The 12040-nt window shown below is 42.4% G+C and overlaps 1 protein-coding gene across 1 annotated transcript; it reads left to right on the forward strand.

Annotated features, from left to right (window-relative positions):
• The first annotated feature begins 4478 nt into the window (after positions 1-4478).
• LOC139458756 (uncharacterized) lies at positions 4479-8130 on the forward strand. The gene is made up of 5 exons (XM_071240169.1): positions 4479-4540; positions 4952-5100; positions 7005-7151; positions 7675-7712; positions 8010-8130. The coding sequence occupies exons 1-5, from the start codon at positions 4479-4481 to the stop codon at positions 8118-8120; spliced, it is 507 nt and encodes a 168-aa protein (XP_071096270.1). The 3' UTR covers positions 8121-8130.
• The last annotated feature ends 3910 nt before the right edge of the window (positions 8131-12040 follow it).

The following is a 12040-nucleotide window of genomic DNA, read 5'->3' on the forward strand; positions in this document are numbered from 1 at the left end:
TTGCTCGGCAACACTAACGTAGACCAAGATTGCATCTGTTCCATCTCTTCAGACTCCTCAAGAAGTTGGCAATGAGAAGACACGGTGGGTAACAACTTCTAGTGACTATTTGCAGTTTCATCATACTGCTCGGCAACACCAACGCAGACCAAAAATGCATCTGTTCCATCTCTTCAGACTCCTCAGGAAGTTGGCAATGAGAAGACACGGTGGGTAACAACTTCTAGTGACTAGTGGCAGTTTCATCATAGTGCTCGGCAACACCAACGTAGACCAAAAATGCATCTGTTCTATCTCTTCAGACATCGCAGGAAGTGGTCATTCATTGACGCCAGTCTAGTGTCCGGCATGGTCATTCCTTGTCGCCAGTCAAGTGTCCGGCATGGTCTTTCCTTGTCGCCAGTCAAGTGTCCGGCATCGTCATTCATTATCGCCAGTCAAGTGTCCGGCATCGTCATTCATTGTCGCCAGTCAAGTGTCCGGCATGGTCATTCATTGACGCCAGTCTAGTGTCCGGCATGGTCATTCCTTGTCGCCAGTCAAGTGTCCGGCATGGTCATTCATTATCGCCAGTCAAGTGTCCGGCATGTTCATTCATTATCGCCATTCAAGTGTCCGGCATGGTCATTCCTTGTCGCCATTCAAGTGTCCGGCATCGTCATTCATTGACGCCAGTCTAGTGTCCGGCATGGTCATTCATTGACGCCAGTCAAGTGTCCGGCATGGTCATTCATTATCGCCATTCAAGTGTCCGGCATGGTCATTCCTTGTCGCCATTCAAGTGTCCGGCATGGTCATTCATTATCGCCATTCAAGTGTCCGGCATGGTCATTCCTTGTCGCCATTCAAGTGTCCGGCATGGTCATTCGTTATCGCCAGTCAAGTGCCTGGCATGGTCATTCGTTATCGCCAGTCAAGTGTCCGGCATGGTCATTCATTATCGCTAGTCAAGCGTCCGGAATGGTCATTCATTATCGCCATTCAAGTGTCCGGCATGGTCATTCATTATCGCCATTCAAGTGTCCGGCATGGTCATTCCTTGTCGCCATTCAAGTGTCCGGCATGGTCATTCGTTATCGCCATTCAAGTGCCTGGTATGGTCATTTATTATCGCCAGTCAAGTGTCCGGCATGGTCATTCATTATCGCTAGTCAAGTGTCCGGCATGGTCATTCATTATCGCCAGTCAAGTGTCCGGCATAGTCATTCATTATCGCCAGTCAAGTGTCCGGCATGGTCATTTATTATCGCCAGTCAAGTGTCCGGCATCGTCATTCATTATCGCCAGTCAAGTGTCCGGCATGGTCATTTATTATCGCCATTCAAGTGTCCGGCATGGTCATTCATTGTCGCCAGTCAAGTGTCCGGCATGGTCATTTATTATCGCCATTCAAGTGTCCGGCATGGTCATTCATTGTTGCCAGTCAAGTGTCCGGCATAGTCATTCATTATCGCCAGTCAAGTGTCCGGCATGGTCATTTATTATCGCCATTCAAGTGTCCGGCATGGTCATTCATTGTCGCCAGTCAAGTGTCCGGCATAGTCATTCATTATCGCCAGTCAAGTGTCCGGCATGGTCATTTATTATCGCCATTCAAGTGTCCGGCATGGTCATTCATTGTCGCCAGTCAAGTGTCTGGCATGGTCATTCATTATCGCCAGTCAAGTGTCCGGCATGGTCATTCCTTGTCGCCAGTCAAGTGTTCGGCATGGTCATTGGCTTGTCATCAACTCCCCAAACAAAGCGCACGTAAAATATGACCTATACACCTGTCCCGGAAAGATTACAAATGGACAGTAGGAAAAATAGGAAAATCATTGCAATTGTTGAACGTGAACCTTACAAAATGTGCTGTTTTACTCACTTTCTTGTTGACTTAGCTTGGTTCGTCCGATTTGCCCCATCCCTACGTAAACTCATGACTTGTGATGTGACTAATCCCTACCTGATATTCGGCTCATCCTTACATAACTACACCCCTTACTCAGATGTCAATCAGCTCATTTGATTCATCAAACAGGGATTATAACAGTTATCAAGCCCTTCATGATCACCTTTTATTGCCTGATAATATCAACATAATCGTTCCAACATATATCAGTTAGGTGTGTCAGCTTCTGACGTTAATAGTCATAAAAACACAAGCTGAGAACGGATCATACAGTGAATAAAATAATAAATATTTATTCGCCAAGATCACAGATAATTTTGGTTATATGAAATAGATATGAATTTAGATAGAGGTATTATGGTATGGTTAAATTAATATATGAAGCTTGGAGGGTGGGGCTGTTGTTAGATACTGTCAGGTAATACCATGGAAACAGGTGAGATACAGGGTTCCAGAAAAGGGATGACATTGTGGAAGCTGCTTACACTGGTTGGGGTAAGTCTTTGCATTTAATTGTTTCATTTAGAATGGTGTATTTTGAAGATAGAATATTTAGTTGGGTATTGTTTCTAGATGTAACTATATGTATATATTGCTTTTGATAACGAGTAACCACTTAATTTTTTTTATTGAAGTATAATCACTTCTTTGAGTAGCATTTAGAAGTTGGTGTGATGAAGTAAGACGAGTTCTATGGATGAACAACTTCTTTATTACAATTAGTGCGACGTTTCGGTGTAGATCCTAACACCTTTATCAAGCAAGTGATTCTTTATTACAATTAGTGCGACGTTTCGGTGTAGATCCTGCTTGATAAAGGTGTTAGGATCTACACCGAAACGTCGCACTAATTGTAATAAAGAAGTAACTGTTGTTCATCCATAGAACTTGTCTTACTTCGAAGTATAATCAGTTTCACTCAGTGTAATGTAAATCGGAGTATTGACGCATCGGTGTATGTATTGTGAGGTATTGACACGTACCTAAGTGACAGTAGTTGTTGCTGTTCTATTGTAGAGTCCCGGAACTGACCGGTCAACCTTAGAATAACGTAAGGAGGAAGGAAGTACCTCCGATAGGTGTCAGCAGCGATATCTCCATATGAGTGTGGGCGTCATACAGCATCCTTCTGCGGAAGTACGTGACGTTGGATGGACAGAGACGTGGCATCCATGTTAACAGGCATCCTCAGCTCTTGAAATAGTTTCCATGACAACACATTATTAGTATTACTATGTGTTACTGAACCATGGTTCACATTGCATTTAAATTCAATAAACATCTTCAATTAAAACAAATGGCTGAATGGTTTATTTCTAATCCACTCTGGATTTATTGACATTATATAATTCTGATGCAATGAGATTTCTTTCATTGTAAAATAAGCAATAACACGGTCGATGTTTGCTGACATGGGTATATGTAAAACCAGCTGAGTTTATCAAAATCCTCTCAAGTTCAGCGAACGTACAGTTCAGGCGCTCGTGCCAACATGGATGTACATGCAACTCGGCAAGCATTGTTGTCAGCCTCGATTCTAAAATGCAGTTTGCAAAATGTGGACACCCCTCCTCTGGACCCTCACCTGTCAAAGCTCCTTGCGTCTGCCTCCACATGGGGCGGAGCTAGCACACAGGCTGAACAGTCGAAAAGAGATCTGGCCAAAGCTCGAGTCGTTATCCAGTACATTCAGCAAGTTCGTACTTTTTCGTATTTTACTTAAATACTTTACTTTATCTTTATTCATTTGTGCTGATGAATGGCTCGTTTCATTTTCAGTCGTACAACATAGCAAGTTGCCACCCTCACTGCCCGCTGAATATGTATTACTGAAGTTGATATTATACTGTCTGTGATGTTATATACTGTCTGTGTTGTTATATACTGTCTGTGATGTTATATACTGTCTGTGATGTTATATACTGTGTTGTTATATACTGTCTGTGTTGTTATATACTGTCTGTGATGTTATATACTGTCTGTGGTGTTATATACTGTCTGTGATGTTATATACTGTCTGTGATGTTATATACTGTCTGTGTTGTTATATACTGTCTGTGTTGCTATTGTATTACTACTCAAAAACAATCATCGTGTCAAGAGCATTAATCGTGTTATAGTTTATACTGTCACTATTGATACAGTTAGTTCATACTGTCACTATTGGAACAAGTAGTTTATACTGTCATTATTGAAACAGCTAGTTTATACTGTAACTATTGCTACAGTTACTTCATATTGTCACTATTGATAAGTTAGTTTATACTGTCACTATTGCTATAGTTAGTGTATACTGTCACTACTGATATAGCCAGTTTATACTGTCACTATTGAAACAGCTAGTTTATACTGTAACTATTGCTACAGTTAGTTTCTACTGTAACTATTGCTACAGTTAGTTTCTACTGTAACTATTGAAACAGTTAGTAGATACTGTTACTATGGATACATTGGACTGGTGTTCGTGTTATCGACCACTACTTTGCTGGTTAGGACATGTGCAACAACCCCCCCGCAGGCCCAGATCAATAATTTGACAAACTCATAACAATTGAAACGCCATTACCTCTATGAGTTTGCTTGCAGAATGCTTGCCCTCCGACTCACCGTGTTCGCCCTCCTGCTCTGTGGGACCTGTGGTTTCTCCAGGTATATCAAGACATTCACTGAATAAGCTCTTATCACAACTACAATTCCTACAATTTTATCTTATAATGTCAAACATCTCTAGAATCGAACCCCGGTGGCTTGGGTCTTGGCACTCACTGTCACTATATCACCCAACTCACTCACTATATCTCCCAACAAACTCACTCACTCACTATATCACCCAACTCACTCACTCACTCACTATATCACCCAACTCACTCACTCACTCACTATATCACCCAACTCACTCACTCACTATATCACCCAACTCACTAACTCACTCACTAAATCTCACAACAAACTCACTCACTCACTATACCACCCAACAAATCACTCACTCACTATATCACCCAACTAACTCACTCACTAAATCTCCCAACAAACTCACTCACCCACTCACGTTTCTTGAAGGTACTGGTTTAACCTGCTTAACAACTGCAACCCCCCTGAGCAACTGGTGGGGAAGTTCTGTGCTGTTGTGGTGGACAACGACGTCGACGATGACGGCATAGTAGACTTCAGAGACGTTCAAAAACAAATCCTGTATTTTGACTACGACGGTAAGGACTGTTTAGGGAGCAACCAATTGATAACCTGGAAGGGGGACTGGGATGTCCTTACAAAGTACTTCTACTGAGGAAAATAATTGCAAAAAACATATGACAGGCACAACTTACAGAGATCCTAGGAAGGACAGTGTGGTTAAGGACACTTGTTAACCCTCTAGAAAGAGAAAATATTAACATTGCGGAAAATATCTAATGAAGACAGTGATATGAACTATGTATTCATGTGTATTCAATTATCTTTATTCAGGTGTATGTATTCAGGCTGCAGTGTTCACATTCTCCGAAAAGTTCTGGGTTGGTTTGACAGTTCGCTTTCTGGGAGAAGTCCCATTCGCTGTCTGGGCTGCGTGTAGAGGGGACAAGGGCCCTGAGATGATGATGAGCCTAACCAGCCTGAGTGTGCCAGGATCACCCAAACCCTCTTTGCTGCATTTTTTATTTTAATCTGTAAATAATAATAACAACAACAACAACAACAATAATAATAATAGGGAGGGAGGTAGAAGAGGGAGGGTCAGTCAGTATACTAGGAGGAGTTATTGACCATCTCGTGGAAGGTCAGGATTATACGAACTTTGAAATGCAGGTTAGGGACAAACTCCAAAATGCCCATATCAAGCACAAACAAATTAAAACTCAAGAAAATCTGGAGTTCAGAGCTGAACGCTCGCAATAAAGTTAAAGCCACCAATACTTATGCTGTACTCGTCCTTTCCTATTCTTTTGGTGCTGTTAAATGGACGAAACTAGAAATTCAGGGTATTGACTCCCTCACACGAAGAATCATGTCAATACCCTGAATTTCTAGTTTCGTCCATTTAACAGCACCAAAAGAATAGGAAAGGACGAGTACAGCATAAGTATTGGTGGCTTTAACTTTATTGCGAGCGTTCAGCTCTGAACTCCAGATTTTCTTGAGTTTTAATTTGTTTGTGCTTGATATGGGCATTTTGGAGTTTGTCCCTAACCTGCATTTCAAAGTTCGTATAATCCTGACCTTCCACGAGATGGTCAATAACTCCTCCTAGTATACTGACTGACCCTCCCTCTTCTACCTCCCTCCCTATTATTATTATTGTTGTTGTTGTTGTTGTTGTTGTTATTATTATTTACAGATTAAAATAAAAAATGCAGCAAAGAGGGTTTGGGTGATCCTGGCACACTCAGGCTGGTTAGGCTCATCATCATCTCAGGGCCCTTGTCCCCTCTACACGCAGCCCAGACAGCGAATGGGACTTCTCCCAGAAAGCGAACTGTCAAACCAACCCAGAACTTTTCGGAGAATGTGAACACTGCAGCCTGAATACATACACCTGAATAAAGATAATTGAATACACATGAATACATAGTTCATATCACTGTCTTCATTAGATATTTTCCGCAATGTTAATATTTTCTCTTTCTAGAGGGTTAACAAGTGCCCTTAACCATCCCTCACACGAAGAATCATGTCAATAGATCCCACCACCCTCGCTCATCCCTCAATTGCCAATCATAATGGGAGGGTGTGGATTGATTAACGTGGATGCTCTTCATGATAGAATAATTTGTATTCTGCACATTTATTTGTCTGATGATCCTCTTGTGTAGCATGACAAGACTCCAGATGAAAACAAGGCATTCCGCAGTTTTCCTAAGCCAAGTATGTGGGCCATAATCTCAATGTCAGTGTTGATTTTGTTGATGGTTCTGTACTGCTGGACGGTACAGAAATGAGTGTCAACCAAGCGAAGTGCCATATCAAGTCGGCCCAGACTCAGTTGATCAAGGAGAGGCTAACTGGACAAATTATGTGCAGTGTGTTGAGAAGATCAGCAACCCTTATACCTTATAATGATGACCCAAACAACTATGGTATTTGTGAAAAACATTGTATTTCTCAATCTAACCAACAGATGACCCTTGCAGCTTGCAACAGTGGGAGGTCGTGACCAGGTGGACGTGCAGGTACGGCTACTCCGAGGACTACGCCCGATTCATGTACTCAATCTGGGACCCCAACAAAGATGGCGTTGTGAATGCAGATGACTTCACTGGATTCAGTAAGATATATTATAAAGATATGTGTCCATCAGCTGGTGCTTTTAGCGGGCGACTTTTAGTGTTTAGTCGAAAGAATTCAAGAATCATGGAATATATATTACAGTAACCTGATTATACAGAATAGACTGAGTGCACCACAATGTCTTACAACGTCGGAATGACGAACTAAACTGAAGGAAGCATTGAAAACGTCACATTGTTCAAGTGTCTTTGTGAATCTCGTGTCCGAGTTGATTTGGGGAAATATTGATTTGATTTAAGATTCCCGACCTGTAACATTACATGTAAACGCATGTATCGAAAGATCATCACAACATTAGATGATACTGGTTCAGTCAGTTGCTGTCCTTGTTTGTCAGAGTCAGCCGACGCACCCCTGCTCCCTGTTCCCAGCGTGAGTCGATGCTCCTGGTGTGAATCCCGTGTGTACTAATGATTATTCACAGGCAACCGTGATGATATACAGCTGGAACTGAAGCAACGTAAAGCAACATTCACTTACTTTTTTATCTTTTTTTTCAGATTTTTCCACTATCGACTTCTTATCGATTCAATATATTGTAAGTACATAAACAGTCAAGATTTGTCTGTTTAATCCCAAGTCACGAACACATTTTATTTCAACATCATTCTCCAATGTCACTCGTCACGTAGGTTCAATTCATTTGTAGGAAGCCGATTTGAGATGAAATCAATCACTCTGTCTTATTCCGTTAGTCGTGAGTTCGAATCCCTGATTAAAAGTCGAATCCCTACGTTCATCATACATTAAACACTGACTGAAGTGACATCACACATTGACTACCCAAACAGCGCTTGATATCAATTTCACACACTCACTCTCCTCCTGTCTTCAGCGTTTCAAGGACATGTACTGCGGTGACCCGAAAAACAGGGAGAACCCCGTTGACCGAGTCCAGTGTGCCGAGGTGGATGCACTCAAGCCAGAGGACATCAAGTGTACATAAGGATGACCCACAATCACCTGCAAGGGACCTGTCATCTAATGCTTGAAAAAGCAATTATGCTTTAGACCGTTGAAAAAAAGAAACTGACACCAAAAATGCCTCTTTGCCACGTTTAGTTAAAAATATATCTGGAGTTGCAGTTGTTGCAGTTGTTGCTGAAAAATATCCAGTTTCCCTCCAAAACCCCAGCAGATTATCGGAAACTAATGTAGAAACGTCAATAAAGCTGTTGGTAATAACAATATTTTTGTACTCCCTGGGGAAGTTGTCAGGGGCTGCCATCATCGCCGGGTGTCTGCTATTTTATTAGACGCTGCTTGTAGTGACTGAGGGGCGGTGGGGTAGCCTGGAGGTTAAGGCGTTCGACTGTCACACTGAAGGCCCGGGTTCGATTCCCCACATGAGTACAATGTGTGAAGCCCATTTCTGGTGTCCCCCGCCGTGATATTGCTGGAATATTGGTAAAAGCGGCGTAAAACAATACTCACTCACTCAAGACTTGTTTCTTCATCTCGATAACAAAGGAAACATTCGACATCTGCTCACAAAAGATGTTGCACATGTCATGGCTAGATGTTTAGTCCTGTCAAGGCTTGCCTGTTATAATAGATTGATGGGTAACATCACAAATGAACAGCTCAAGAGGCTTACTGCACGTATTGCTACAAAAACTTTAAGATGGACACCCATAACTTCTGCTCTGATGTCGCTGCATTGGTTGCCTCTCAAAGGTAGAACTGATTTAAAACTACTGACATTAGCCTACACATGCTTCCATGAATTAGCCCCGCTGTATCTGTTAGAACTGATAAGCCATCTAGATCTCTCCGTTCTGAAAGTGAACATCTGCTGAAAGTTAATAAAAACTTGAAAACTTGAAAACTTTTGGTCACTGATCTTTCGAATACTGTGCTTCAACACTTAGGAACAACAGACTTCAAGTCCATTTCCGGTGTCCTCCACTGTGATATTGCTGGGATATTGATAAAGGCTGGGTAAAACCATATTCACTCACTTGAAGTGATTGATCATAATCCGTCAAACAAATGGACTGGACAAAACAGATTAAATGCAGATTCACACTCATGTACTCATTCCACAAGGTGTTAAGACCTCTGTATTTATTGATAACCAAAACATGCTATAAGGGCTAGTCACATGGGTAGCTACAACATTGCAGAACTGGATAGATCAGAACATTTTTAATGCAAATGTCGTATTCAAACATCGAAAACTACATAAGGTCAATTTAGCAATTTCAAAGACTGAAACGAAAATACAGCGAGGGCTGAAACTTTATACCTAGAGTTTCCATATGTGGTTACTGTTGCAGAAGATATCCTCAAAAATCACACCCACCAATCCCTCTGGTGTGTTCTGGCTGTAATGTAATAGAGGTAGGGTAGTCAAAGGAATTATCAAACAATAGTTATCATTACATCATAGCCACAATTCCTGCAGTTTGGCTAATATCACACTGAAAAAAGTCAACAGACGTCTACTTCACTGTCACCATCCCAGCCAGTTGTGAGATAAACCGTACCTCGTGCAAAACCCCGTACACATGGCTGGACTCGTCATCTCTTTCCGCCCAATAATCCAATAGATGCAGATTTATTAGGGAGGTCAGAGGGACTACTTCCTGTGGTAGTATTCTAAGAAACATAGATAATGGAGGATTGGCTGGATCTAGCATATAACTGGGCGACAAAAGAAAGTATAGGTCGAGTTCCATGATCGATAAAAAAAATAACAAGAAGAGGTTTTGTTGTGAATTATAATATAATCTAGGGAGGGGAAAAAATTATTGATCAACCACAGTTTAAATGAAATTGTGCAATCACAGGTAATGTAAGCTCAAGGTAAACAATGGTGGGGTAAGAAGTTTCATTTTCAAAAGTGAAATGTCACCAAGAAATTGTCAGACACATTACAAGTTCATTGTCAACACAGTTGCCTTCAATAGCGTGTATGACCTTCAGCTGCCTCAATGCATGCTGTGATACGCCGCCTCATCGATGACGTATGTCTTCTGAAGACGTGGACTGGAATCCGTTGCCACACGTCTCTCAGGGCCTCCTGCAATTCTTGTCTGTTGACGGGAGGCAAATGGCGTGCTCTAATCTGTCTGTCAAGATGGTCCCACAGATGTTCAATATGATTCATATCGGGTGAGTGGGCAGGCCAGGGCAAAAGTCAACGTTCTGCTGGTTTAGAAAGTTCCGAGTCATTCTTGCAGTATGGGGCCTGGCATTGTCGTGTTGACACAATGCCCCCTGCTGTTGGTTTTGTAAGAACGGAAGCACAACAGGCTGCAACACTTGGTCTCTGTATTGCACAGCGTTCAGGTTTCCCTGTATAAGCACCAAATCAGTCTTCTGATCTCCACAAATACCGCCCCACACCATGACACCTCCCCCGCCGAATGGTTGGACCTCTCGAATACACGCCGGAGCCAAACGTTCCCCCCTCCGTCGATAAACTCGTTCTCTGCCGTCATTTCGAAACAAGTTAAACCGACTCTCATCAGTAAACAGCACTCGGCACCAATTTCTCACTTGCCAGCGTCGAACCTGCCTCTCCCATCGCAGTCTTATAATCAGGCGTCGATGTTGAGCAAAGGACAATACGCTCGGATTCCAGCAGCACGAAGTCGTCGTAGTACTGTACGTTGGCTAATGGGATGTGCCAACGCTGTTGCTGCCGTCGCCGTCGCCGTTACGAATCGCAGGTGAATGAGCCGTATCTGACCGTCCTCCAGTCGTGTTGTCACTCGGGGTCATCCGGTCCTGTGTCCTCCCTATCTGCCTGTACCGTTGAATCAGCCTGGCTACTGTCAATGGTGTACAACCAAACCTTCTGGCAATTTGGACCTGTGTTGCCCCCATTTCGGCCATACCGATGATGAAGCGAGATGGACAGGAAGAACAACAACTAGCACACAGGAAATAAAGCCACATGCACAGGAAGAACAACAACTAGCACACAGGAAATGAAGCAAGATGTACAGGAAGAACAGCAACTAGAACACAGGAAATGAAGCAAGATGTACAGGAAGAACAACAACTAGAACACAGGAAATGAAGCAAGATGTACAGGAAGAACAACAACTAGAACACAGGAAATGTAGCCAGATGGACAGGAAGAACAACAACTAGAACACAGGAAATGAAGCAAGATGTACAGGAAGAACAGCAACTAGAACACAGGAAATGTAGCCAGATGGACAGGAAGAACAACAACTAGCACACAGGAAATGAAGCAAGATGTACAGGAAGAACAACAACTAGAACACAGGAAATGAAGCCAGATGTACAGGAAGAACAACAACTAGCACACAGGAAATGAAGCAAGATGTACAGGAAGAACAACAACTAGCACACAGGAAATGAAGCAAGATGTACAGGAAGAACAACAACTAGCACACAGGAAATGAAGCAAGATGTACAGGAAGAACAACAACTAGAACACAGGAAATGAAGCGAGATGTACAGGAAGAACAACAACTAGAACACAGGAAATGAAGCAAGATGTACAGGAAGAACAACAACTAGCACACAGGAAATGTAGCCAGATGTACAGGAAGAACAACAACTAGCACACAGGAAATGTAGCCAGATGTACAGGAAGAACAACAACTAGAACACAGGAAATGAAGCAAGATGTACAGGAAGAACAACAACTAGCACACAGGAAATGTAGCCAGATGTACAGGAAGAACAACAACTAGAACACAGGAAATGAAGCAAGATGTACAGGAAGAACAACAACTAGAACACAGGAAATGTAGCCAGATGTACAGGAAGAACAACAACTAGCACACAGGAAATGAAGCAAGATGTACAGGAAGAACAACAACTAGCACACAGGAAATGAAGCAAGATGTACAGGAAGAACAACAACTAGCACACAGGAAATGA

Source organism: Haliotis cracherodii, unplaced genomic scaffold (genome assembly GCF_022045235.1).
Source record: "Haliotis cracherodii isolate W230 unplaced genomic scaffold, xgHalCrac1.p SCAF_13, whole genome shotgun sequence".
Lineage (NCBI taxonomy): Eukaryota > Metazoa > Mollusca > Gastropoda > Lepetellida > Haliotidae > Haliotis > Haliotis cracherodii.

Bases quoted from the DNA above. Each gene is read 5' to 3' on its own strand.
- LOC139458756 (XM_071240169.1), top strand. From the start codon at position 4,479: ATGCTTGCCCTCCGACTCACCGTGTTCGCCCTCCTGCTCTGTGGGACC. The intron at 4,541-4,951 runs GTATATCAAGAC...CGTTTCTTGAAG, and splicing joins GGGACCTGTGGTTTCTCCAG to GTACTGGTTTAACCTGCTTA. The intron at 5,101-7,004 runs GTAAGGACTGTT...TCTAACCAACAG, and splicing joins CCTGTATTTTGACTACGACG to ATGACCCTTGCAGCTTGCAA.